The 27,958-nt window shown below is 42.7% G+C and overlaps 1 protein-coding gene across 4 annotated transcripts in view; it reads left to right on the top strand.

The window, feature by feature from the left end:
* The first annotated feature begins 1,439 nt into the window (after positions 1 to 1,439).
* Positions 1,440 to 27,958, top strand: part of hdac5 (histone deacetylase 5) — a 52,912-nt gene continuing 26,393 nt past the window's right edge. Inside the window, exons 1-2 of one of the 4 annotated variants that reach the window (XM_058048276.2) lie at positions 1,440 to 1,671; positions 12,002 to 12,161. In XM_058048276.2, coding sequence (XP_057904259.2) covers positions 12,140 to 12,161 — 22 coding nt within the window. In that variant the 5' untranslated portion in view covers positions 1,440 to 1,671; positions 12,002 to 12,139. Of the gene's footprint in view, positions 1,672 to 12,001; positions 12,162 to 18,185; positions 19,805 to 27,958 lie in introns of those variants that run through there. The other 3 variants (XM_058048277.2, XM_058048274.2, XM_058048275.2) reach the window with 3 other exon arrangements.

Raw genomic sequence — 27,958 nt, 5'->3', positions numbered from 1 at the left:
TGTCTACCCACCAACTATATGTAGTTTCTTAAGTTTTTGTTATTTGCCGTGTTATTATTATTATTATTATATTTATTTATTTATTACTGATTGATTTTCTTTATTGATTTGTTTATTTATTTTTCATCTTATTTTGTGCAGAAAAATAAAAAGTAAGATATTTGAGAACAGTGGAATGTTTTATCAGAGCTTTTCTTATAGAAAATTGGAACCAAAGCAAAGATGTAAAAAAAATTTTGTTTTTAATAAATGCGTTTTTTTTTTTGAAAATCTGATGCGGCCCAGTCTCACTCTGACCCGAGCTCCAGTGGCCCCCAAGCAAATTGAGTTTGAGACCCCTAGTTACATGTTATCTACTGAAAAAAATGAGCTTTTTAGAATTTTTAGTTTTGTACTAAAATTCTTTAGGCAAGTCAGCGACTTTCAAGCCGTCGATGGCTCGATCCCCGGTATGCAGAGTCTTTGGTAAAGCATTACTCACGATTATATCGGCAAAAAGCGACAGAACAAAAAGTCTCTGTGAAAACAAACAGAACAGAAAGTGACACAACAACAATGAACTGCCAATGCTGGGCGTCAATTCATGGGCTTATGAACCCAACTGAATGTTAATTGCAGCCAGCTGCTGCACACTGCCACTCCGATGTCAGGAGGCTGTACAGCACACCCAGCAGGAAGTGCACACAAAATAAAAGCACGGAAGCGCAGGAAGTAATAATTCCTGTCCTGCAGCACATGGCAATAGGCACTTTATTCCGTGCTCTTAGCAGAAAAAAACTGTTATGGTGGTTAATATTTATTAAAAAATAATAATTACAATCTTCCAATCTTCTGCCACATTGGTGCTAAGTGGTTTGACGGTTTATCTAATATGGAAAACATGAAATGCCTAAAGGATGTGAATTATAGAATTAATTCATGGGTTTTAAATACAGTTATGCTAGCATTACTGTGTAGTAAGAAGTAGGGGAAGTAGTATTTTGTTTTTGCATTGTTGATATTGTTATTTTGTATTGTATTTGTGTATTGTTTACACAATAAGGTGCTGTAATAAGTTATTGGACACAGGAGGGCGCTGGGCAGCCAAATGCCAAAGGATTTGAATGAGCGTTTGAATAGAAGATAAGCTATTTACTTATTTAGCACTATTGATCTTCTTTTGCCTTATATTGCTGTAACAATTTTTATTTATTATTTTTTCATATTTGTATTGCACAGTTGGATTGGAGACTGAGTATTACTTATCAAAAAACATTTTGTTTAGATTTTTTTTTTTACACATCTGGAGTAATACATTTGGGTTATTCAACTTCAGCTCAGCTCTGCCTGCCGAGCTCTATCCAGTCTATGTCTATGTCTATGCTGTCTATGTCTATGCCGTCTCTTCATCCATTAGTTTCTATTGCGTCTATTTTTAGCCTCAGCAGACTGGTCACGTGGCAGGAGGAGGACGTCAATAATGTTGTTGGTGGCGGCTGAGAGAAGGGAAAAGGAGGCGGACTGTAAATATGGAGGAGGTGAAGCTCTAGGAGTTGAAAATTAACGTTGCAACCTTCCAGGCGGTTGGAATAGCTTTGCACGGAGACGGAGCGATTCGCGGCGGGAGCTAAAGTCGGGAGGAAGACACCTCCGCGCTAATACGCGTTCCAGGAGGACCCACCGACATCCACGGTAACCGTGGAGTGGGAGAAAGCCAGCGTGTGGATGCATGGGTGTGTGTGTATGTATATATATATATATATATATATATATATATATATATATATATATATATATATATATATACACACACACTGTATGTATATATATATATGTGTGTGTGTGTATGTTTGTTTGTGTGTATGCGTGACCGCTTTATTGGTGAATTGTTGAGCTTGTTTGAGCCGTTGTCCACACTTGTGTCACACAGTAGCTAACTTGAAAACACACCGCCACTGCTAGCTAAAGCACACAAGCTGACCTACCTGACAGATAAAACACAGCTACAGTATGTACTAAATCATAAAATCATACTTTCCAGCTATTCATACACACGTTGGCCTGCCAGCCATTTGCCGAGTTTCACTCAAAGTGACAGCTAACCAGGGCACAACTTGAAGTTGACGGCACTGTAAGTCAGCAGCCTCGGTGGGTTGTAACTTACTACATACACGCCTTAAGCTAAGTGCTAACAACAACCTGGGTGTCCAAAGTCCCGCCCGAGAGCCATTTTCGGCTCGCTGGTCGTTTTTATTGGCCCTTTTGTATATATTGAAAATGTAATTAGTGAATTTATATCAGTATACTATTCATGTGTGGATGTTTTTATAAAAATGTGTCCTAAGTGTTGATGTTTGCCGTTTTTGGATCAACATTTACAATAAAAGCAATCATTAGAATTATTAGATTAGATTCAGAAATATCTCTCTTCAATTTCCTTTGCTCACTAAGCCAAGGACGCTAACAAGCTAAATGCACAACCCAGGTTTAAACCCTAAATATGCCTCATACACTTATTATAAATTATAAAACAATAGATATAGTAAGTATGATACTCCCCATTAATGTAATAGTTGATCAACGAACGGATGGAACGGGAGTCACAGTGTAGCCAGTTACAGCACACAACTACGGTGTGTTCAAGGACGGCAGAAAAAAGTGTGAAATCTCAACTGTTGACAAAAAAAACCATGACATAAACATGTAAAAATGATGGGCATTTTTAACAGTGGTACATGTATGCTGTCAATCACAACTATTTAAATGAATATTTGTGGATCCACTATAGGACTGTGATACACTCAGGATGATGTTATTGTTATCACATCATGTAGCACAATGGGTTTGTTTGATGTACTAATTCATATGTGAATGCATGAACTGTACCTGTTAGACTCTGGCAAAGATGTACAGTGTTACACCCAGCCTTGGTGTTACCGACTGTACTGTTTGCATCGATATTGACACAGTGTAGAACAGTGCTTCTCAAATAGTCACCTGTCAGAGGGGGGCTTTCAATATTAGTGTGGATCTTGCAGATCAGATGTAGTACTGTTTTTTCCCTTCATAGAAAAAGTACAATTTGTCAACATGAGGTTATTCTAGATAGCCTTACTAGTTACTATAAATAATTTTTCGTATGGCAGGCACTTCCACTTAAATGCCACCTGAAGTTGTTGTGCAATGACTATGAGGAAGAGGTTAACTCTGTAACATCACTTCCTTCTGTTTCTGTGATAAGATAGCATGCTATTTTTTTTCAACTCTCTCACAGGTGGATGAATCACATCTTATCTTGAGAGATTAGGAAGCTACGAAATAATAAAATATCAAATTAATATGGTTTAGACACCCAAAAATATATTAAAAAAACACATTTTAGATCATAATTATAGTTGTACATGTAGAAAACGATGCAAATAATTCTACACGATGAATAGAATGAATTAACAAACATTTAACATTACTTTTAGCTTTACTGAAACGAAGCAGTAGGGAGAAGGGGATTGTAAAGAGGATGGAATCTTCTCAACATGTTGGATTGTTTGTGATCGCTACCTTACCATCTTTACTGTAGTATTGTATAAACAAATTACCACCAAATTTGGTGTTGTGTGTGTGAGATCCAAGATGGCTGAATACAAAATGTGTTTGTTATGTGCAATAATATATGAAAACTGAGACAGTGTATGAAAAGCGAGGCAACAGTTTGGTGGAAATCATACAAGAACTGGGGCAATCAATAACTAAGGTTTGACTGTACTCGCCAAATACTGAAGGTTTTGAGGATTCTGTATCAAAGTTTCAGATCTGTCCACATTATAAAGCGCCAAAGTTGCAAAAGAAGAAAGAAACATTACTGAATTGAACAAACCATTTCTGCAAATATGGTGCCTCACTGAAATAGCGGCATACATGGTACGATCCGCGGGAGACTCCTGGGCAAAAAATACACTGCTAATAGATAGAAATGACCTGAATATAATGACCTGGATGAATGAGAATATTCACAGGCACAATCGATAGATGCTTGAGATCTGTTTATAAGGGTTGGGCAATACGGACATTAGCATATACAGCTGCAAACCTTAACCCATATCAGTAAAAATACTTTTTTGTAATTGTAAATTGTAATTGTAAATTGTAAATCCCATTTATTTATTGGTAACAAATTGGCTAACTTTTCTAAAGGGATGTCAGCCTCAGCACACATTGCTAGTAAATCTTAAACAAACTGTAATACCCATTCTTGTTGAGCGGTCCGCCAAGTAAATACTTCGCCACACGAAGGTTCCTTCTCCTCACAATGACATTTCATTTTTATTATCATCAACTCGGCTTGTTTACAGATATCATTTTTAGGTGTAAGTCATTTTCTTATCATTGGAAGAATCTATACCGGTACATACCGGTTGAGTCGGTACTGTTGTTCAAGATCCTACTGGAAATGACGATGATAATGGCTGGGTTTGCTTGAGAGATGAGGAAGAGTATCATTTTGATGAGCTGGTATCAAGGAGACAGGGATCTGACATATTCTGAGCCTGGTGATGTCATAATATACACATTAAATGAGTAAATGTACTACCATCATAACTGTAGGTCATACAGTATGCCTTCATGTTTACCCATTTTCAAGCTTTTTAGAAACAGTCATGTCAAACCTGAAAAAAAAACCCTGGTGCCTAAAGCGATTGGCTGGGCCACTCCAGGATCTTTATATGCTCTTCTTGAGCCACTCCATCAGTATCAAACCATTAGTTTCCCATCCAGAACCCCTCTTTGTTGTGACTGAGACCAGAAAGTTCTCATCTAAGGGCAATGACTGTTATGTGGTATCATCAAGCCTCTTGCTGAAGGGAGACTAATTTGTGTATGTCATGGGCCCGTGACTGGCCTTTGGGGTTTAGAATTCCGTCTGGTTGATTGATGTAAATGCTTCTTTCATGCAATCAAACACAAATTAATTCACAACCTTGCAGTTTTGTTGAAATACAGCTATTGAATATTTAATGGAAAACAATATTTTGTGCTAGAATCCCAGTACGCCGGGCCATGTCGTATGTCAGTTGAGGTGTTCTCATGTGTTAATCATATATTAATCATATCTCGCCATCCCCTGGAAACACTTCAGTAGTAGGTTGCTGTAATTGTCAGTTAAATTGGGTAATTGGAGGGTTCAAATTTCTGTTTGATGTTTTCCTCATTAGCGAGTTCTGCCGACATGCATTTTTACGGTTGCATTGCGTTGATGTTGGACACTGTTGAAATGTAAGCATTTGTTTGTGCTTCAGTGTGCAGGGGCCGCTCAAAATTATTGTACCCCCATTGGAAATGATATTTGTTCCATTATATTTTCAATATTTACAGGGATCTTTACAGTGACAACAGTGCAATGATTAATTAAATTTTTTTATTATCAGGCATATGCATACAACAAAAGTGATTTGTCTGTGTAATCATTCCAGCAGTAAACATGGCATACTGCATTACTAACACACTGAATGAGGAGTGCGGAACCTGTAACAACTGGAGTATTATTTTAAATACCTTAATCTGGATGGGTGCTTTTTGTACACGTACACATGTAACCACTCGGCTACTCTCTTTAAAACACAATAGTAATGTAATGATGGTGTTTAGTATAAACAACCAGCGGTTAGAGCACCACTTTGATCTCCCAGACACAGCAGTCCGGACACAGTGAGGTGCAACTACCGCTGTAGCTACGGAGCCTAGTCCAAAGTGAAACTAACTTCACCATGTCTGCATAGTAATGTTGGAGTTATGAACGTGATACTGTAATCGGATTGGCCCGATCTCGTGTCGGGAGCCGATATTATCCGATCTTCAAAGATACAGCAGATTGGAACATCCCTATTTTGAAGCTTATTTTGTTCTGAACAGGAAGTCACTGTGTGCATTTTGTAAAGATGAGTAGCTAGACAGTAGTTATGTGGCTGTTGTTATTTAAAATGATGAAGATGACAATACAGCACTTATCAACATAAACAAAGCCATTTTTCATGAAAATCTAAAATCTGTGGTGGTGCGGTGTGGTGCGTGATGATGTCATTGTCTAATTTGCATAACCGTCCATGTCGTTTTTAATGACCCTGAGGTATAGACGAAAAGTAAGCCAAAAACAGGAAAAGAACATCCTTGTAGCTTCGTGTTGTGGTTTTTTGAATGTCACAAGCAAGACGAAGCTGCCTGTGAGTGCTTTGATGGGGAGTGGGCCCTACCGCAGGAATTACTGCTTGTTGAGAAGAGAGATACATTCTTGTTAGAGTTTCAAGTATCCCATAAGTCCCCCCAAAAATATCTCTAGATCTGTGGCTCATTGCTTTTTTGAAAAAGACAATCTAGAGGGATACTGGCAAAAATATAGCGAAAAAGTCATTAAGTTGGCAACACTGATCCCTCATCTTACAGTTTCTTATTTTGTGGGTGTATGAGGTGCGTTATGGTTGTCTTGTGGGTACCACGGCTGTCCTAGTACTTTTCAGTGGTTAGCGCGCAGACCTCTCAGCTAGGAGACCAGGGTTCAGTTCCACCCTCGGCCATCTCTGTGTGGAGTTTGCATGTTCTCCCCGTGCATGCGTGGGTTTTCTCCGGGTACTCCGGTTTCCTCCCACATTCCAAAAACATGCTAGGTTAATTAGCCAATCCAAATTGTCCATAGGTATGAATGTTTGTCTATATGTGCCCTGTGATTGGCTGGTGACCAGTCCAGGGTGTACCCCGCCTCTCGCCCAAAGACAGCTGGGATAGGCTCCAGCACCCCCGTGACCCTCATGAGGAAAAAGCGGTAGAAAATGAATGAATGAATCATTCTTTTTTGTAGTGAATACAGCTGAGCTAATTTTATTTAGTTTGTTTGCCTGAATTAGGCAGTTTTCCCATTTTTAATATATGCATATAGTGTATAAGGCATTCAGAAGAAGATTCTATGAATGATATATGTAGTATTCTACACTGGTCAGTTGGTGTCAATAATGTTTTCTGGTCTGAATGATCTTACATTAGACATAGTAATCCCTAATAAAACATGGGTTACTGTTGCTACAGTAGCCTATTCCCAGCTAATATTCAATTCTGAACCCGAACATCTCCAGGAAACACATTTGTAGCACCACACACCAGCATCAATCTTATTTGTGTCTTAAATAACATATTACTGTTATCATGTCTACTATAGTGGGTAATATGAGTGTAAAGGTGACGATGGGGGTGTTTATGTCTAGAGAGCTTCTTTACTGGGGGGGGGGGGGGCGTCTCTGGGGCCACTGGTGTGTGGCCCCTGGTGCCCATCTGCCCTCGTTGTTGTGGTTGTTGATGTCGTCACTCTCTGTATTGCCCACGCACTCGCCCCTCTGTCTTTTCTCTATCACTTCCTGCTCCTCCTGCAACAATAAAAACTAGTTTCCTCGTGTCCCAATGCCTGCACAGGACAAAATATACATATACACAGTACATAGTGGGGAGGGTCCATGCTGGATTAGGATTCCTTGGTCTGAATGGGGCCATGTATTATATGTTTAAATTTGTTAAACGTGTCTGATAACTCACTGGATGTAATGCCAACCACTTTCTTCCTGGTGAGTGTTGAATCATAGCAAATCCATTTGTCAAGATTTGACATTTTCAACGGCAACTCACACTAATTCAGATTCACAGTACCATTTCGTGTCTACTTGCTCATCTTTAAATGTTCTTTAAATGTTACAATGGCATACATTCTCTTCTTCAGAATTGTGACCTTACAGAAAGTAACAGTGTTTCATTTTATTGTTGGCGAAAAATATATTGAAGACAGTCATTGCTGTGAGCAATGAATGGATCGCCTTCTCAGAACACTGGTTCCACTTTAATTCCTTTATGCCACCTCCTCCCTCAAGGGGTCCGATACCGCCACCCACAAGCCAAACCACCCACCCCCACACACACAGATACATGGAGTTGCTGATCATCTGGTTGGAAGGACTTTGGATGAGGGATTTGCAGCTGTATAATGCATGTTTTCTCCCCTAAAGCCCAGAAGTCAGATCTCAGAGGTCAAGGGTGCATTAGGCGCATTAGTTACATAATGTCTCTATTGGCCGTGCAATGCCGCCCACTATAACTTACAGCGTCTGGATATCATATGATCGTTCTCTGCAGTTTGATTGTATTAAGATAGCAGTATGGTACACTTGTGGATATGTTTATTACCTGTGTGGAGTGAACGCACCACAAACATATTTTATAGCTATGGTTATACAGTGAAACTGGTATAGGTCGACAACTAAGTTGACCTACCCATCAAGCCGTGGTCTACCGTTTTAGTATTGTTACCAAACAGTGACGAATACATAAAATGTGAGAACTAAAGGGGTTAATGTAAAGATTTTTCATTTTCACCTGTTCTCTGTCAATGTAAATGTGCAAGCTGTGTCTATTTTTGGTTATGTCGATAAGCGCTCATGACAACAACCACAGCGTTTCCCATACATTCACCCCCCGCCGCAAATACATTTGGAGCGCTACAAATAGATTTGTCGCTAGAGTACCTGTTTGCCCTCACTCATAAACACATTATAATGGGAGTGTTTCTCTAACTCTGCTTGTTAACACACCTCAAGTGCACCAAGTCTTCCAGAGAATGAGAATGGAGCAGGAGGGATCAGTGTTGCCAACTTAGCAACATTGTCGCTATATTTAGCGAGAAATCAGGCCTGTCTAGATACTCTTTTTCAAAAAAGCGATTAGTGACAAAACTAGTGAAGTGACTGAAACCAAGGGTGATATCACTGGGCTCTTCTGGGATTTAACTGGTTTAAAGTGGAAAAGGTAGAGATGTGTGCTTTTATTGGTGGTTCTTAACTGGTTTGGCTGCGGGACAATCCAAATTGCAGACATTTTATTAGGTCAAATGTCTTATGGACATACGTCGGCATGCAACTTGTGGCGGTCGTAGCAAGCGAAGACCACAGACCTGAACGCAAAGTGCATTTGCTGACATTGGATCATTACATGAGCGGTTTTGTTTGTCTCGGCATAGACCCAAATCCCGCTGAAAACCGCTTGGCGACGCACCAGTTGAGAATCACTGCTTTAAGTTAAAGAACTCGGCAGTTTAGATATCACTTTAGCTAATCGTAGCACAGAACAGTGGTGAAATCTTAATGCTTGATGAAACACGTCAATGAAACAAATACATATGTAACCCACCAGGGTTCGAACACAGGACGTTCATATGGGAGTCGAGAGCGCTGACCGCTCAGATAAAAGCCCAGACTTAAGGCAGGCAGAGTGAGGTTTAGCAGCATACATTTCCACAGCCTAGCTGGTATCTGCTACACTAACCATGTAATAATTATAGATTATCACATGGTTTGTCTGGTAACTTCGGTCTCGGGCTGATACTGACACTTGGGGGCATGATACTTGGCCTGATACCAGACAAACCATGTGATCGTCTTATTATCACATACTATTTAATCATGAGCTTATTATCATGTACTATTTAATCAAAAGACAATTTTGTTTCCAGAAGATTTTCAGTTTATTACATGTATTATATCTAAATAGTGTAAACACAATAATTTCAAAAATATTTCAACAATAATATTTTATCAACAGTCTTATCTTATCAATGTCTGACAATTAAAGTTCCAATAATCAAGTTTGGGTTTTTTGGTGACTGGAGAAGCACTAGGAATATTTATAGTGTGTGTTCACGCTCGTTTGCTGTTCTCTGATTGGTTGTTTCATAGGCACGATACCAGAGCAGCGCGCTCTGAGTGGACAGCTACGGGGGCTGATACTGGACATGGTTAAACTCTATATTTTATCAGTATCACTGCCCTGGGCTTTGACACAGTATCATCTTTTCCAGTATCATTCATGGGCGGTTTCTAGGGTACACGGCCAATTAATACTGTAGTATGTGATAATATTAGTGGACAGAGACTATTAACATGAAAAACCAATTGCTCTTCTCAACAAGCAGTGGGTGCTGCTGTGGGGCTCCCATCCCGTCTCAAAGCACTCACACGTGGCTCCGTCTTGTTTGTGACATAAAATAAGCAATGGAAGAAAGCTATGTCAATTATACATTGACATTATTACCCCCTCAGCCAATCCCAGGGATGTCTATTTAAAATGGGGCCCACTGTAATAGTTTGCAACAAGTACATTGTGACCATCAGTGAAGCCACTGCTTTCACACCATCTATGGTCCTCTCCCTGTCCTGCTTGTCTGCACTTGTTTGTTTAGGGAAGAAGTGTTCAGGTGAACCGTTACCACGGCACCCAGCTCTCTGGTTGCCAGGCAGCACTTCCTGCTCCGCTCCTGAATGGGAGGGACCAGGTATTTTAGGAAATGCTGGTGCGAAGAGGAGGAGGAGGCGGCAGCACAGCAAGAGTGAGAGCTTGGTATTTTGCTGATTCTTTGGCTACATTGGGAACATGTTCTAGTGAGGCATGTGACTCAATTGTTCTTTTTTTTTCTATTTGTTATTTGTTCTGTCTGCCAGTCTGACTCCCTTTTCACCACCTCTGGTGCAGTCGGCCAGCAGGTTCGTCTGGTTACCTCCTTAGGTTAAAGTACTACACTCCATGATTCCCACACACACACTCTCAGGAGTATTTGATCCCATTACCCTGGCACTAATGCAACTAGAAAGCTGGAGAAGATCCACAAACTGTCAAGGTAGCTAAACACTAAGACTACAGTTAGATCTGTTTCATCAATTTCACTGATTGTATCGCCCTATGAAAGCAGTTTTATTTTTATTTTTTTTGCATTTTACACTTATATTTATCAGAATGGCATGTGTTCTTTTTGGGTTAGTGAATAAAATATCTGTTAATTAAATGCAAAAATCCTTATATTTATCCTTATAATACATCAATGGACAGTTTTGGATTGTGTTGCGAGTGAACAATGGCAATTAAAGAGAGAATGGGTTCTAGACCTGAATCTAATCTAATCTAATAATTACAACACTCACTTTTATTGCAAATGTTGATCTGAAATTGGAGGATAATGTCAACATCAAGCTAGCAGGAGAGTTTGGGGGCAGTGTACGTTTATCAAAAATAGACATTTTAATGGGAGTATCAACTTTGACTACAACAAAAATCTGGATTTGTATGCAAATGAGGGTGGCACCATGGAGTAGTGGTTAGCAGTTTCTCCAAATCCTTTGGTTTTCTCCATTCCAAAAACAAAGCCCACAGGGATAGGCTCCAGCTTCCAAGCGAAATGGAAAAAATGGCCGGATATTGATGACCTTAAACTGTATACCATATTGACCATCTCTGTACTGTACTTTACTGTACCCCTAAATTGCTTAGGATGACACCATAGGTCAATGTTGAGATACATGACACTAATGGGTCATATTTCAATGAAAAATCAGTCGGTTTATGTCTACATCTTGTAGCATTGTTAACATTAGCCAGGAAGTGTGGGAGGGTGAACAGGAAAGGAACTTCCCTTTAGCATCAAAGCTTCGGCATAAGCTCAGAGATCCTTTATACTTCCTTTAATCCCCCTTTCCACAAATGGAAACAAACAATGTGAAAAAAGTGTTGACTTAAACGGGTTTCACTACACTTTAATGTTTAGTACCCATAAACATTCTCTCTCATTTTTTTATTGAGCATCACACAGAAAATCAGGCACATCTTAGGTAGATGCAATAAAATATTTATAATTTAAAAGAAGTGGAAAAATCCCCAGGATGCTAAGTTCTCTGAGGGCTTATCTATTGGTCTGTTTTGGGCTTGAGTCTTTTGCTGATATTGCTGAGCCAGTAGGTGGCACCAGAGTACTGGGTATTCAGGTAAACCAATGGTTGCTTAGTTCCAAAAGTGACTTCATGAGCTTCATACTGTGTGTGTGTAGATGTAATAATGAAACAAAGTGATTTCATTCAATGCAGGTATACAATATTTTAAATAATATCTAACATTCTAATACAAATGATACCACTACTGGATGTAAGTGACATCTTAATGTTCTCTTTTTCAGAAAATCTGAGGCTGAAGAAGGTTTAATTCAATGGTTGCCTGTCCATCATCTGTCCTCCAACACATGGCTGACTCAGAGGACCCACTTTAACACACACACACGCTTAAAGCCGAAGCGCCAAGGCCTGATTCAGCCTCCATGAATTCATCACACACCGCAGGTAAGATTCCATTGATCCATGTTTATTTTAAACATAGTCTCCCACTGAAATGTAATTTCTATGTGTTTACTGATGTTTTTAATTCATGTGGAAATGGAGCTGGAACTTTATGTACAATAACATAGAAACTGCTGCATATACAGTACATGAATAATCACTGAATTAGTGTGTGTCTACCTGGTTGGTGCCTATGTTTGTCACAGTGGTAACACAACATAAGAATCCCTTAATAAAACATGAGCTACTGTTCCTGCAGTAACAAACACCAAGCTAAAACTCAAATCTCGCCCCCTGACGTCACTTCCTGTTTACCCACCACTCAGCTCCCCGAGGGAACACATTTATATCTCACACACAAGCATAAGTCTAATTTACTCAATGTCTTAAATGGCTTACTTACTTTTATTATGTGTACTGTATTTATTAAAGGTGACTCTGGGGTGGTATTTCATATTTAGAGGACCCTAATAATGTTAAAAACTGTTAAAAAATACACAAATTCCATCCATCCATTTTCTGTACCGCTTATCCTCACGAGGGAGCCTATCCCAGCTGTCTTTGGGCGAGAGGCGGGGTACACCGTGGACTGGTCGCCAGCCAATCACATTTGCTCACAGACAAACAACCACACTCACATTCACACAATTAACCCAGCATGTTCTTGGAATGTGGGAGGAAACCGGAGTACCCGGAGAAAACCCACGCATGCACGGGAAGACCATGCAAACTCCACACAGAGATGCCCGAGCGGGGAATTGAACCCGGGTCTCCTAGTTGTGTGGCCTACGCGCTAACCACCCCTGCACTGTGCAGCCAAAATACACAAATTAATAAGTAACATTTTCTTGTTCCATTGGCAGATTATTTTTCTTCTTTCGTTGTTATTATTAGAAAGTAGGGCTGGGTGATATGACCTTAAATCAATATCACATTAAATTGGGCAGTTTTACATTGATAACAATAAATGCACAACAAATAATTGCAGGAAATGCAAGTTAACCGCTTTTCCTTGATTTATTGACCAACTGGCACATGTGACTTTTAATGAAATATAATGCACATAATGGGACGCACCTATTCCGCCTGTAAAGCCTTCTGAAAAAAATGCCAACAACGCGCCATTTACATAATGTGCATAAGGTGGTTACGACAGTTTTCATACTTTGCATTTTGTATTCTTTGCTCAACATCACCTTTGTGGAACCCCAAATAAATCTCCCTGGGACTGTGAACAAACCGTGGCATACTACATCCTGTACATGCATCACGTCACATGCAATTACTAATAGCCACTTATCACACTGCACAAGAATGCTTGTTGTAGACTTGTAGGTTTATATACAAGTGGGCTAAAATTTCACTCTACTTTGATTCACTTTGTATGGACTTATATCAAGAGCAAAATGCAAATGAAGAACATAGTTGTACGTGTGCTCTCTTTTTAGTTTTTATACTGACTACACACACTGTACCTCATCTTAAAAGAGAATGAACATAGTATTCCCGCACACAGTCAAAACGGACAAAAAATACTTTTGATATACCGAGAGGGGTTAATCGCCCAGGTCTACTAGAAAGTGTCTGCTTAAACCAATGTCGAAGTACACACTTAACCACTTTTATTTTTTAACCAAAAGGGGTATTTATATGAAAACTGATCGGTTTATGTCAGCATGTGTCGTATTGTTAACTTCCTCATTATTGCTAAGCAGCATGAAAGGACAACAGCAGCATAACTGTCTAATTTCACAGCATTTAAATATGTAGCCAACCAAAAAAAAATGTAATTCATCGAAGTGTTCATCCTCCTCCTGGGAACTAACACCACTAAAGTCGTCTTCTTCAGCCTCATAATTCTTTTGTCACACAGTTTATCAGTCTCTGTCTCTCTTTTGTTGTTTTTTTTCGGTGTCACATGTGTCTACGCGAGTTAGCTTGAGCTGGAGCTGAAGTCGTTGGTAATAGTGGATTTTTAAAAATACTATAAATAAACCTCCACTCAATGTTCCCAGTGTCACTCATTAACTCTGATGACTTGCTTTTTTTTCCATCTACGTCTGCCGCAGTCCAAACAGAATCTGTAGGAATTCTACACGTGATCAAACTTGCTTAAGCTTTGTCAGATCAAAACAATCACTGCAAAAGACTATAAAACTTAATATTAGCATCAACTTCACTCGTCCAATTCACTACTTCCTGAAGCTGCATTCTAAGCATCATTGGAACAACTAGAGCCTGACCGATTTATCAGCTGGCCGTTTATGACGTATCACAGATTAATCAATATCGGTGCATATGTAACCGACATATGAAATTTTTTGGCCGCGCGGAGATCGTGTCGCTCCCTTCCTGTGTGCCCGAGTACCGAGTACTCACACACAGACAGAGTAGCGAGCAGCTGCAGGAGGAGAAGACTGGCCAAACGCCGAAAGAAACTGCATTTTTTTACACCACGGTAAGCAATGCCTTTGCAAAACAATATAACACTACACTTTTGGGCCACATTGTCAGGGCCCGTTAAGGGCAACATTCTATTTTGTTTACATTGTAACACTAATATACAGCGTTCTAAAGTGAAATAAAGACATGTTTTGAAAGCAGTTACATAAAATGTAGTTTAGTAGCTTGTATTAAGTGTAGCAAAGTGATGCATGTTTTCATTTCTTATTCAATTTGTAGTCAACTTTTCCCCCCTCTTTTTAATGTTTGCTTCCACATTTGTTTTTGAGCTGTTTTCAAATACCCAGTAGCTACAGATAGAACCTTTCAATAGCTATTAAATATGACTAATTGATATGTTTTTGTGAATAAGCCTTTTATAAACACATAATGTGTCAGATGAATAACACCTCAAATTAGTCTGTGGTATCACTTTCAGCGGAATACAGCAGCAGGTTTTTTATTTAAAATGCTCATTTGTAAGTATCACGTTCTAGACTAATTACCAACATGCATTAAATATGTATATTTTATTTGACAGGCAGAGGGCAAGAGGAAGGTATGGAGCCACTTGACTCAAGACTAAACAGGCACGTCAGCCAGGGATTCAGCTCCAGCAAAGCAAAGAACACTACAATTCAACTTTTTCCTTGTATCTGTTTTCATGTGGTGTTATTAGCTGTGGGAAGGGGCAAAGAGCTGCAGCTCTGGGATGGTCCGTCCTGACGCAAGGCGACCGCTCTCCGCACCTAAAAGTCCTTCAGTTGACAGTGTTTTTTTTGGGTATTATATGAATTTATGTTGATGTACAGTATATATAGCGAGCCACTATACCCCAATCACATAATCTTTGGCACCAACTGGTGCCGCCCCAATGGACTCCTAGCATCATTGGTGCAACTTGGCTCACGCCATTAAATTCCAGTGGATTCCAATATGCAGATTGTTTGGTTCCACTTGGTGAACACGAAAATTTTACATTTTTGACATTTTCTTGCCACCAAACTCAATTTTTGCCGCTATTACGGGCCACCACGAGCCAGTTGGGCAGCCACTGCACGCCACTTGGCACCTTATTGGCGCCACTAGGCGCCACAGCAAATTGCATTGGCTCGAACCGGCACCAACTAGCGCCGGTCAAGTGAACTCTTAGCATTACCGATCAATAATATGTCCGATATCATTTTTTCGGCCCCCAATATCAGTATCAACCCCAAAAGTCCACATCATGTAGTATAAAACCAACTGAATAATGAAGTCACCAGGATGCCTCCAAGGCCTCTTCAGACGCTCTTAGACTGAGAGATGTCAGTTGTCAGTCTGTAATTTGGTTGTCATGGGTACAGATATAGCACACACAAAAGCATACATAGACACACATACACACAGTGTGACTCCAGTGGTTGATGCGCCTCAAATAGAAACGCAGAGATGAGTCATCCTCTGAGCTACTGCAGTATACACACCTTCAGCAGATGTGTTTAGTATGTGAGACCACTGAGATGTCAGATATGTTGCTTTGTCCCTGGTGTTTCTACCACTTTTTATTTCTAGGTCAATTGCAAGGATGCTTGAACAGCAATAAATGATCATAATTTTAGATCAATGCATGGTTATGTTTTTAGTGGCTTTTTTTGGTCTTGTTTTTTTGAATTGAGTCTCTCTGCCTGTGAGTCATACTGAGGTATACTGTACCTAAGTCTGCCCATGGACACACAGAGCTGTTTACACAGGAGGTGAGGATGATGAGGCTGCGGAGGCGGTGGAATGAAGGTGATGATTTAATGAAAATTATTTAATGAGATTTTTGTTCCTGGAAAGGGAACCGACCTTAAGGCAGCCTACACTAAAACCAGAGGAGTCATAGTCGTTTATCTTCTGATTGTCTTCATTCTGTCCCCTTCCACGTAAATCCATGAAGCAGAGTTTCACTTTGGAATGAAGTGCTGAATGGAACAAACAAATACTATAAATAGCAGCCAGTAGTTTCAATTAATAATATCCACACTGACAGCAAAGTGCGCAGTGCAGCTTTTACTTGAAAATAATGCGTACATGATGATGCTTGGTGGCATTTCCCAGGTGCACCAGACTAAAATACTTTTCTTGGATATAAAATAATCTACATCCATGTATGGCGTCATCAGATTTAAAAAAAAAAAAAAAGAACATTTATCAGCAGTGGAGATCTGTCAGCTTGCTGCCTTCCTCTGAGGGGATGAGGTTTTCAACCAAACGTGTCCATCCATCCATCCATTTTCTGTGCCAATCACAGGGCACATATAGACACCAAACATGTCTTTATGTATAAATAGTATACCAATATAAGTCTAATCAGCTTCCTTGAACATTTTGCAAGTACAGTGGAAAGCGTCTAAGTCTGCCGTGTTTAAGGCGACAACCTAATTTTGTGCAGCAGTAGATGCACATGCATGTGCCTATAGCATGGACAGGGACTTCAAAAGAACATTCATGTTGTTTATTGATTTGAAAGATAATATTCATATCTAATATCTCACTATATCGATGAACGGATGCGTTATGCATAACCAAGTTAGTTGTGGTAGCTTTTTCAGGCCTCTGATTGGCCAACATGACAGCTGGCGAATCAGAATTCCTTCACGTTATGCTAGGAGTCCACTGGGCCGGTGCCAGTTGGTGCCAGTTTGCGCCAAAGATTATGTGATTGGCACGTAGTAGCTCGTTATGGCGCCGAATTAATGTTCGCTCGGCATGTTGCCATTAATCTTTGGCACGAACTGGCACCAACTGGTGCCGGCCCCATGGACTCCTAGCATATCCTAGCATCATTGGCGCAACTTGGCTCATGCCATTACATTCCAGTGTATTCCAATAGGTGGCTTGTTTGCAACATTTGGTTCCACTTGGTGGACACTTGGCTTCTGATTGCTCGATGCAAGTTGCGTGCCGAAAATTTTAAAGATTTTTGAATTTTGATTTTTTTCTTGCCGCTAGACTCAATCTTTGCCGCTGTTACAGGCCACCACGAGCCAGTTGGGAGGCAGTTTGAGCCACTGCACGCCACTAGGCACCTTATTGGCGACACTAGGCGCCACAGCAAATTGCATTGGTGCGAACTGGCGCCGGCCCAGTGGACTCCTAGCATTAGAGTGTCCAAAAATGTCCAAAAAGACCAGAAAAGGTCACTGAATTTTCCATTGGTTGCATTTTGGAGTTGCTAATTTGTTAAAATGGTAACACTCACTTCCCTCCTGCTATGTGTTCTTATTCTCTGGCAGACCAGGTGCGTATTAGGTGTGTTAAGAAGCAGACTTAGGATGCCATCTACTGTATGGACTACTAATGTTTGGGAAACACTGCATGCCACCTCCTTGTTATTGCAGGTGAAATGTAAACTGTCACAGCCTCCAACAGAAATGAAAAATTTAGACAGGGGAATTCTGGGAAGTGGTGTGTGTGTGTATACCCCCCCCAGCTACCCAGCTCTAGAGGCTTATCTCTCTCTCTCTTTCTCTCTCTCTCTCTTTCTCTCTCGCTCTCTCTTGCTGTCTGTCTATTTATATCTCTAACTCCTCCCTCTCTCAAGCAAGCTATTTTCATCTATAGATCCCCCCACCACCACCACCACCATGTTAGTGTCTTTTCTTTTCTCGACTCTTCATCAGGTGAAAGCTGCAGGGAAGACTGAAATGAAAGAAGGTGTTTCCCTTTTTTCTTCATCAAATGAGAAAAAGCTGTTTGTTTATCCTTCTTAACGTCCGCTCCACTACTTTCAGCTTCCCTCGCTCTCTCGCTCCCCTCCCCTTCATTCAGCAGCGTCACAGAATGACTTACGTATGCACAAACACGCACGCCAATGACTGTCAGACAGTGAATATTAGCCGTCTGACCGGCAGTTATTTCTAGTGGGTGTATGAAGGTGAACGACGCAGTAGCCTGCCCTTTTACTGAGTTTCCAACCAGGGATAAGAGGATAACGTGTGATCAGTGGCTGTTCATTTTTCTGGGGAGGATTCTAACTCACTGTCTTTTTTCAGCCTCACATTTCCTTGTTTTTTTTTTTATCTTTTCATGTCACTCGCTTCCTCACCCACCCTCCTTGCTTCCATTTCCCTCTCTCTATCGTTCTTGCAGCGCTTGATTCTAATTTTGGAAGCATGGAACCTCGGGGAGTGCTCTCCCAAAGCTATTTATGTCCTCGCTTCTCCTTATCTTCCTCCTCTCCTCCTCTCCCTCTCATCAGCCAGGAGGAGAACAGCATGAGGATCCTTTGATGCAGGGGAATTCAGCTTCTCCTTGTATCTGTTTTCATGTGGTGTTATTAGCTGTGGGAAGTGGCAAAGAGGCAGCTGCAGCTCTCGGCTCGTCCGTCCTGATGCAAGCCGACTGCACACATGGAACCCATCGCCTCCATCACTTCTCAGCCCGTGGAATTTTTGGGAAGTTTTACAAAGGTTTTACAAAGTGAATCGGGCGTTTCGCTGATTTCTTCACGGTTGATCTTGGTCGCTTTGCTCAACTTGGAGTGGATGTTCCATAAGAGGCAAACTTTGTGATCTGCAAGAGTGGCCGCCACATCCTACAACATAGCAGCCATTATCACACGCTCAGCAAAGTGCTTTGCATGGATCTGGACTCCAAATGACATAGATGAGACCAGCCAACCTTGATCCATTCTAATGAGTCTGTTAACATCGGTCTCTCATCGCTGTACATCTTCCAGTACATCCTTTTTTATTGTGATTGATTGGTCCAGCCAAGCGGAGGGAAGACTTTCTGGAGACTGCATCAGAGAAGAGGATCTTGTGAGCCACTGTCAGTAGCACGATAAAATCTGTCAAGAATTTCCCCTCCATAATCCCGAAATAAAACATTGATTTCTTGACGGATACGGATTCTTCCCATTCTTTTTTTTTTGTGAAGAAAGGCAGCTTTCAACAACTTTAAATGGTTCTAAGTGATTACTAATAACCTCACAAGATGAGTAACCCACGGTTCTTGAATACATGGCAGTATTCTTGAAAAGGAACTGTTTTGTGACAGAATAGACCACTTCTCTCGTCTTGGCATGTTGTTGCATCCCACGGTGTCAGGATTGTGCACCATGTTGCAGACCATTTACGAGACTGAGTCCTGTTTTTCCTCTGCCAGCACAGACAGCCAACAGCCTCTGGAGCTCCTGAGTAGCAGCAGGGGCTCTACCACTGCCATGCCCACAGCCGGTGAGTCATCTTTGGGAAAGAAGACGGGGCGGGCAGAGGGTATGCTGGAGGTCTGATGGGGCGTCCAAGTAAAGGTTTATAATTATATGTAGAACATGGAGGCGTCACATATTTTATGTATCGCAGCATGAACTGCTTTTAGGGTCTGTGAGGAAAAGCTGTGAGGAGGCCTTGCACATGTTTTTTGTGGTGAATGAAAGAAGGTAACCGTGGATATGCAGCCGTAGCCATGTGTGCCACTGAATGTGTGCTTCTTATTATTTTCACTTTGTAGAATGATCATTTGCTCGTCCACAAATTGTCTTTATTTGGGAATGTTATGGGTATTGTGTAGGGATGCTCTAATTAGGGTTTTAGCTGCCGATACCTATCATCCATGAACGAGGTGGGCCGATTACATGGACAAAGTGTAGATTTTTCAATTTTACTATGAGTGGTATTGGCCTGGCCAGGGGCGCAGCTAGACGATTCGGTAAATTTGGCAAATAGGGAATTATTAAAAAAAAAAATGTAATTGTGGCCATCATCTTTATAGAATCTTGTGCTTATTTGTCAATATAGAAAGGTATAAAAGTCTGATGAATTTAACAGTTCTAATAAAATACTACTAAGAGTTGAAATCAGCTGGTAAGATAGTGGACCGCAACATCATAAGGCTGCATACACTATGTGTTTTTGTTGATTAAACAACCACACAGAGATAGTGTTTGGAGGACAAGACATAATTAGTCTAATGACAACAAGATAGTAAAGTTGTTTCGGGACACTTGAAAAAGTTAATAGCTTTCCCGTGGTGTCCGTGTGGTCTCCCGTTGTCACATTGTGTCTTTGGACACACACATTTGTCCATTTCATTCATCATTTATATGCATTTGAGATTGTTTACTTCATGTAAAATGTTTTGTGTTAACATTTTTGGCATTTTCTATGGGAAACATTGATTTAGTTAGTTTCAGTTTTGGTTCTGGAACAAATGAATGACACCTAACCACGGTTCCACTGTATTTCAAGATAAGAAGGCCACAAATGTAGTCGAGATTGCCAAGCAAGTCCAAGTACTGGTTCACAACTGATCATTCATGTGTCCTTGTAGATGAATTGGAGTAGGAGGTTGTGCCAGTGACATTCATTGAAGGTGCAGTGAGGTAGCAGTGTTAGGGGTTGGGGCTTGATGCCAGCAGCTAAGTATATTTGGAACAAGACAGACGTACATTCCCTTTAATCCCCTGCTCCGTTGACTCATTGATTAGACTTCTGACACGTAGTCCTTGAGGACAGTGAGTTTTGGAATCATATGTATATAGTCCGGGTCCACAACCACCGTCCCATAGAAAACTGTAAGAAGCCTGTCATTAACTACACCACACAAATGTATGTAAATTCCAACAAGGACTATTACTTTATCAGGAAAAATAATGCACTGTTGGAAACCATTTATCTTGCTTTGTTTCATTGTTTTTCCCACTTTGTCCGTCGTCTTTGAACGCAGCAATGTTGTGTTTTCTAAGTGAAAGTTCTCTGGCATGCCAAGTCTAGGCTCATACCAATGGTCAGTCTTTTATGCTTTTAATTCAATGTTGTTGCAAGCTGCTTTGATTTTGTTCAGTGCGGTCAGACATGATGAAATGCACACTTTTATTGTGACGGCCGGAAGAGTGTACGGTGGTGAGCGTGCAGTTACCAGTAAGTATGTGTAACACTTATGCGAGGAGACTTATTGTTGCCTTAGCCGTACTGTACTGAGGAGCTACGATGGAGCGTTGTAATAAGTATAATTTCTGGTTTGGGCCTGGTTCATTGTCCTATTCACGTTCTTTCACAATCACACTTACAATTTAGTGTCTCTAATTAGCCAAAAATGCATGTTTTGGGGATATGGAAGGAAGCTGGACTACTGAGAAAATCCCACACACGAAGAGAACATCCAAACTCTACACAAAGAGATGATCCAATGGCGATACGAAACCTTCATCATTTGACTCAGGCCAACACTAAGCCAAAAAAAAAAGGAAAACACACTTGTGGTGTTAATCATTCTGATGCTAACAAGCATTGCTGAACGTTTTGATCATCATACATGATTTTACCACAACATTTAGCTGGAACTCTAGTTTTTGTCTTTAAAGGCATTCAACTTTGGAGGTTTCATTGCAGTATTGACAGTATGATTGTACTTGATTGTGTTTCCTGTGGGTGTTGCAATTCTTTGAATTTGATGTCACCACTCCTTTGCATGTACAAGGGCTAATCAAGATTGTACTGTCTACATGGAATAGCTGATGGACTTGTGTGTGCAATTTGAAAAGGGGATGGGACAATTTGTCTAATCTTTAAAGCAATCTCCGATTTTGTGGGTAGAGTCATCCCTTGCAACATCACGGTTCAAATTTTGTGGCTTCACTTCATCACAAGGTTATTACATTAATTAATAAATTGTTGCCAGAAAATATGCATTTTTAAGCATACAAATGACTAAATGAACAGTGAAAGACACATTTTGGTGTGTAGTATTTTACACTGGTCACTACGTGTAAGCACTTTTACACCAATGTGACAAAAGCCACTGCGGGAAGTACCAGTAGTAAACAAAAACAAACAACTCTGATTTTCTATAGTATCTACCCCTGTGTCTTGGCTAATAATGGTGACTACAGGGCTGTTATTTCTAGAGTCTAGAGGACTCTAATAGTGTTAAAAGCCGTATTTAGAAGGTCATAAATGGGTTTTATATGCCCTAAGTACGAAAATATTCCATTTACAAATAAGGAATCATACTTGGTGGATCCGAATTCACAGGAAACCAAATAACCACGATAAACAACAGATATCTGTATAATGAATAAGCTTTGAAGGAAAACAGCATATCATTCCCTTATAAAGTAAACATGTGGGCCAACAGCTGCCTCTTCAAAATCTGAGACTGTGCAGTAAATCTATTTCAGTTACTGTTTACTATATACAGTATCGACAGCTCCAAAAAAATGATTCTGTACAATAAGCGTGCAATAAACTTGTGCCTACATGTACACAGCTGGAAATGGTGATTCTAACTTCATTATTTGTATTATTATTTGCACTTTATAGTCCTGTGTGTTGCTGTAAACCTGGAATTTTCAGTACAGAACTTTCGGATCAGACCAGAAACATACCAATGTCCTACATGGTACACATTGAAAGTGACCAGAACTTGAAAACCCTGCTCCGTCGTTAAAGTATCCTATTTGGAAACACTTGACCTTCCCAATGAAATACGTAAATGGACAAAGACAAGTGGATAAGATGGGTAGTGATGGGGAACAGTGCTACAAGTTGGAACTATTAATGCTGCACTTCTGTCGATAAGGAACTTTCATTTCCTAAAAATGAAATGCTCATTTTTGTCACGGTACGGCATGTCTGTGTTGCGGTGCGACCCCAGGATGCAGAGAGCAGGACCAATAGCAGGTAAATAATATTTATTTTAGCTATAATTGTAGCAGCAGGCAAAAGGCAACTCAGGTAGCAGAATGACAAATGATAATAATCCCACACGGCGAGAAGCACACACCTGAACTAAACACAAATTAGGGACAGGTGTGGATGATTATGACAATTGAGGCAAATGAGGCGAAACAGGAAGTCAAACACAAAATAAGAGCGTGCCAAACGGAAACCAAAGCCCAGACCGTAAACTCAAACCCAAACTGTCATTTAGGAACCCACACAGGGCGTGACAGTACACCCCCCTCAAGGACGGATCCCAGACGTCCAAAACAGTTAGAAGTCAAAGAGGGATGGGTGGTGGGGGGACCGGAGGTGGGTCGCTGACGGGTCCCTTCAGGGGGTCGGCCGGGGCGGCAGGCCCAGCAGAGCCAGCAAGACCCCTCCATGTGATGAAGGAAATGGTTGGGTTGACGGAGGTGGCAAGCACTCTCTGGGGGGCGCCCTTGTCTATGCGCGAGGTAGGCCTCCTCAGGGGGGCGCCCTGGGTGCAGAACCAGGGCTCCGGCAGGGAGTGTAGAAACCGGAGGCGTCCGGCCCTGATGCGGCGACGGTGAAGCAGCAGGCGTCAGGCCCTGACACGGCGAAGCAGCAGGCGTCCGGCCCTGACATGGCGAAGCAGCAGGCGTCCGGCCCTGACGCGGAGACGGCGAAGCAGCAGGCGTCCGGCCCTGACGCGGAGACGGCGAAGCAGCAGGCGTCCGGCCCTGACGCGGAGACGGCGAAGCAGCAGGCGTCCGGCCCTGATGCGGAGACGGCGAAGCAGCAGGCGTCCGGCCCTGACGCGGAGACGGCGAAGCAGCAGGCGTCCGGCCCTGACGCGGAGACGGCGAAGCAGCAGGCGTCCGGCCCTGACGCGGAGACGGCGAAGCAGCAGGCGTCCGGCCCTGACGCGGAGACGGCGAAGCAGCAGGCGTCCGGCCCTGACGCGGAGACGGCGAAGCAGCAGGCGTCCGGCCCTGACGCGGAGACGGCGAAGCAGCAGGCGTCCGGCCATGACGCGGAGACGGCGAAGCAGCCGGCATCCGGCCATGACGCGGAGACGCCGAAGCAGCAGGTGTCGTCCATGCCAGAGCCTCTCCATCTGCTCCAGCAAGCCCTGCTCCTCGTCTTGCAGGTGGAGTGGGCTGTGCCTCCTCACTCCCCCAGCAGGTGGCGCCATCCTCCCTTTCCATTGGCGGGCTGGGCTGTGCTTCCAGCATAGCCCAGCAGGTGGTACTAGCCCCCCCTCTCGAAGGCGGATCCCAGACGCCGTCATCAGAGGGAACCGAAACCAGGGAAGGGAGGAGGGAGGCTTGGAGGAGGGTCACTGGCTCCTCCAGGTCAGCAGTCCCGGCCGCAGCCACTTGTTTAGGCTTGAAGCTGCGCAGCTTGGGCACGGGCGGGATCAGGGACGCCGCGCAGCTTGGCATGGGAGCCGGGTCTTGAGAACCCCTGGGGCTGCGCGGCTTGGGCACAGGCGGAATCCGGGATGCCACGCAGCTTGGCACGGGAGCCGGGTCTTGGGAACCCCAGGGGCTGCGCGGCTTGGGCACTGGAGGAATCTGAGAGGCCACGCATTTGGCACGGGAGCTGGGTCTTGGGAACCCCAGGGGCTGCGTGGCTTGGGCACTGGAGGAATCTGTGACGCCACGCAGCTTGGCACGGGAGCCGGGTCTTGGGAACCCCAGAGGCTGCGCGGCTTGGGCACTGGAGGAATCTGGGAGCCGCGTCTTGGGAACCCCAGGGGCTGCGTGGCTTGGGCACTGGAGGAAACTGAGACGCCACGCAGCTTGGCACTGGAGCCGGGTCTTGGGAACCCCTGGGGCTGCGTGACTTGGGAACTGGAGGAATCTGTGACGCCACGCAGCTTGGCACGGGAGCCGGGTCTTGGAAACCCCTGGGGCTGCGTGGCTTGGGAACTGGAGGTATCTGTGACGCCACGCAGCTTGGCACGGGAGCCGGGTCTTGGGAACCCCAGAGGCTGCGTGGCTTGGGCACTGGAGGAATTCGGGATGCCTCGCCACTTGGCACGGAAGCCGTCGGGGAATGCACGACGGGCTGCGACTCGGCTGCGAGAGGGTTGAGCTGTGCCGTGGCGTGACATGGCGAGGCGGAAGAGGGCGGCCACACCTCTTGGTGACGTGCTGTGCGCTGGCGACGCCGCCGCGTCGGAGGGTGTGCAGCGGGTGCAGGGAACACCGACGCCATGGGCACTAGGGTGCCGTCCGTGTGGAGGGGAGAACGAGCGTGGCGTCGCTCTTTGGCGCCGCGGCTTGCGTCGGCGTCGCGGAAGGTTTGGAGTGTCGTCGGTGGGTCCGGGATACAGCCACGCCGTAGAGGCGAACGTGTCGTCCGGACCGCACACCAAGTCCTCCATCTCCCATGGCGGCATCGCCATCTCCTCGTCCTCCATGGCCTTGAGGAGCTGCCAGGTCCAAAAATCATCGTCACTTGGTGGGATTATTCTGTCTATAATAGCAGCAGAAGAAAAGGCAACTCAACTTGCTGACAGACAAACAACAATGATCCAACAAAGGGAGACGCACACACCTGAACTAAATAGACACAAATTAGGGACAGGTGTGGATGATTATGACAATGGAGGCAAATGAGGTGAAACAGGAAGTCAAACACGAAATAAGAGCGTGCCAAACGGAAACCAAAGCCCAGACCGTAAACTCAAACCCAAACTGTCACTTAGGAACCCACACAGGGCGTGACAATTTTATCTTTTCAAACTATTACCAATGCATTTCTATTAGCCTTCGGGATACTCTAAAAATGAGATGAATTCATTACTAATGAGATATGCCGTACTATTAGCTCTTACACTACTTTGCTTTGTAACCTATAACACAAATCGACCTGCATTGTTTTAGCATATTTAATGCACCAAATATGGCTCAATTCTTCTGTATGGAGCATCTATATCTTTAGAATTTTATCTATTGGAAAATTCCCTGCCAGCAGTTCAAATCATTCACAGCAGTTTTAGGTTTTGAATTGAACCCATAATATACCAAACTGTGACCTTAACCGTGATACGTATCGAAGCGGCCTACCGTTATACCACTCACCAAGCAACTGAGTGACCAACTCTGTGCTGAAAATTGACGCTATGAATCCATATGACCTCAAACATCTGGATGTGCCCGCTGGAAATAGTCTAATACTCTTTGAAGGAGTATTTAGTATGGCGTTTTTTTATGACCAAACCATTCCACACCATGCTTGGTGATATCATTGTGAGTACTGAGCGACTAGAGATGATCTGCATCAAGCGGTCATTGCCAAAGACATGAAGCTTTATGCAACACATCAGACAGCATCTCTCTGGATGACCTACAGCCATCTCATAATACATCTGGCCCACCCTTCTGTCTCTATGGCAACAGGACACATGTGACTACTCTCTCTGGCTCTAGGCTTCTAATTTGTCCAAAGCACACACAGCCATTATACTATTTTTACCTAGCTCTGTCTTTTCTTTTTTTTCCTCTCACTGTGTGCCTCCCTCTGCTGTTTTGCAGGGCTGACATCATAATACCTATTTACCTTAAGCAGTAGAGATTGAACAAAGCAGGAAGAGGGAGAAGAAAAGATGAATATTGACTTCCCAAAATACATCTATGCAGCAACAGCAACAACATGATGAAATAGTCACGGAAACGAGAAACCGGAAGACCGAGACCACTTTTGTCTTTCTGAACTATTTTGATTAAAAATAGAGCCAGAGTGCATCACGTTCACATGTTATTCATTTATGTCCTTTTCTGTTCTGTTTCTAATATGATGCACAAAATAGAATACTTCCTGTGTAAGCAGAGGATGTCCGTTGGCAGTCATACATTGTGACCCACATCAAAGTACACGCGCTGACACGAAATTGTAGTTGTAGCTACGTCCTGCACCAAATGCGGTCTGCGACATGATCTCACACCTAATTTAACGCTATCGTGTGGCCCATATACTCCACGGTTCCATTGAACGCCGTTGATGCACGCATATAATTGAGACACCCATAACATATTTTTACACGTTGCCACAAACCAACAGGAGCCCAACAAACATGACTGGGACCACGGCTTGTGCCGTAATTGGCTGCAGGTAGCTGTGGCTGGCTGCTGGCCGCATTGGGAACCCTTTCCCCTTTGTGGCACTGGTCTTGTGTCTATGTGTGTAAACAATGTGTTTTACTTGTATGCCAAGGTTTTTTTAAACAGTCCCACACTCTCCTCCTTCATTTTAGGATGTTAGTTCGGAATTGTTTTTTATTTTCCCCCTCCTCTCCTAGTGTTGTGATTGCACAATTTTGCTTGTACTTCTGTGTAAGTGACAAGAATAAAGGCTCGGCTCGTTCAAAACGCTTCCCTCACTCACGGTGCTACAAAAACACACATTGTAACTTTACATAAATCTTTAACCCGCAAGGCATGCTGGACAAGTGTGTGTGTGGGCTTCCTTTCATTTTGGTTGCACTGTGAGTGAGTCATCCTCAAGGATGATAATCTCCTGTTGGTTTGTGATGTGTGAGTAAGGGTGTAAATATCAGGCTGATTCACTGCATTTAACGGACACCTCCTCAAGCAAGTTGAAGTTTGCCTCTGACTTTCTGTCAAAGTCAACCTTTACCATTGTAGGGCAAATGGGACGGGTTTGCTACCAATAACTCTTCTAATTATGGAGATTACA

The sequence above is a fragment of the Doryrhamphus excisus genome, linkage group LG16, assembly GCF_037039965.1.
Source record: "Doryrhamphus excisus strain RoL-2023G ecotype Guam linkage group LG16, RoL_Dexc_Guam_v1.1, whole genome shotgun sequence".
Classification (NCBI taxonomy): Eukaryota; Metazoa; Chordata; class Actinopteri; order Syngnathiformes; family Syngnathidae; genus Doryrhamphus; species Doryrhamphus excisus.
Note: the sequence above shows the minus strand (reverse complement) of the source record. Positions and strands in the feature narration are given on the sequence as shown.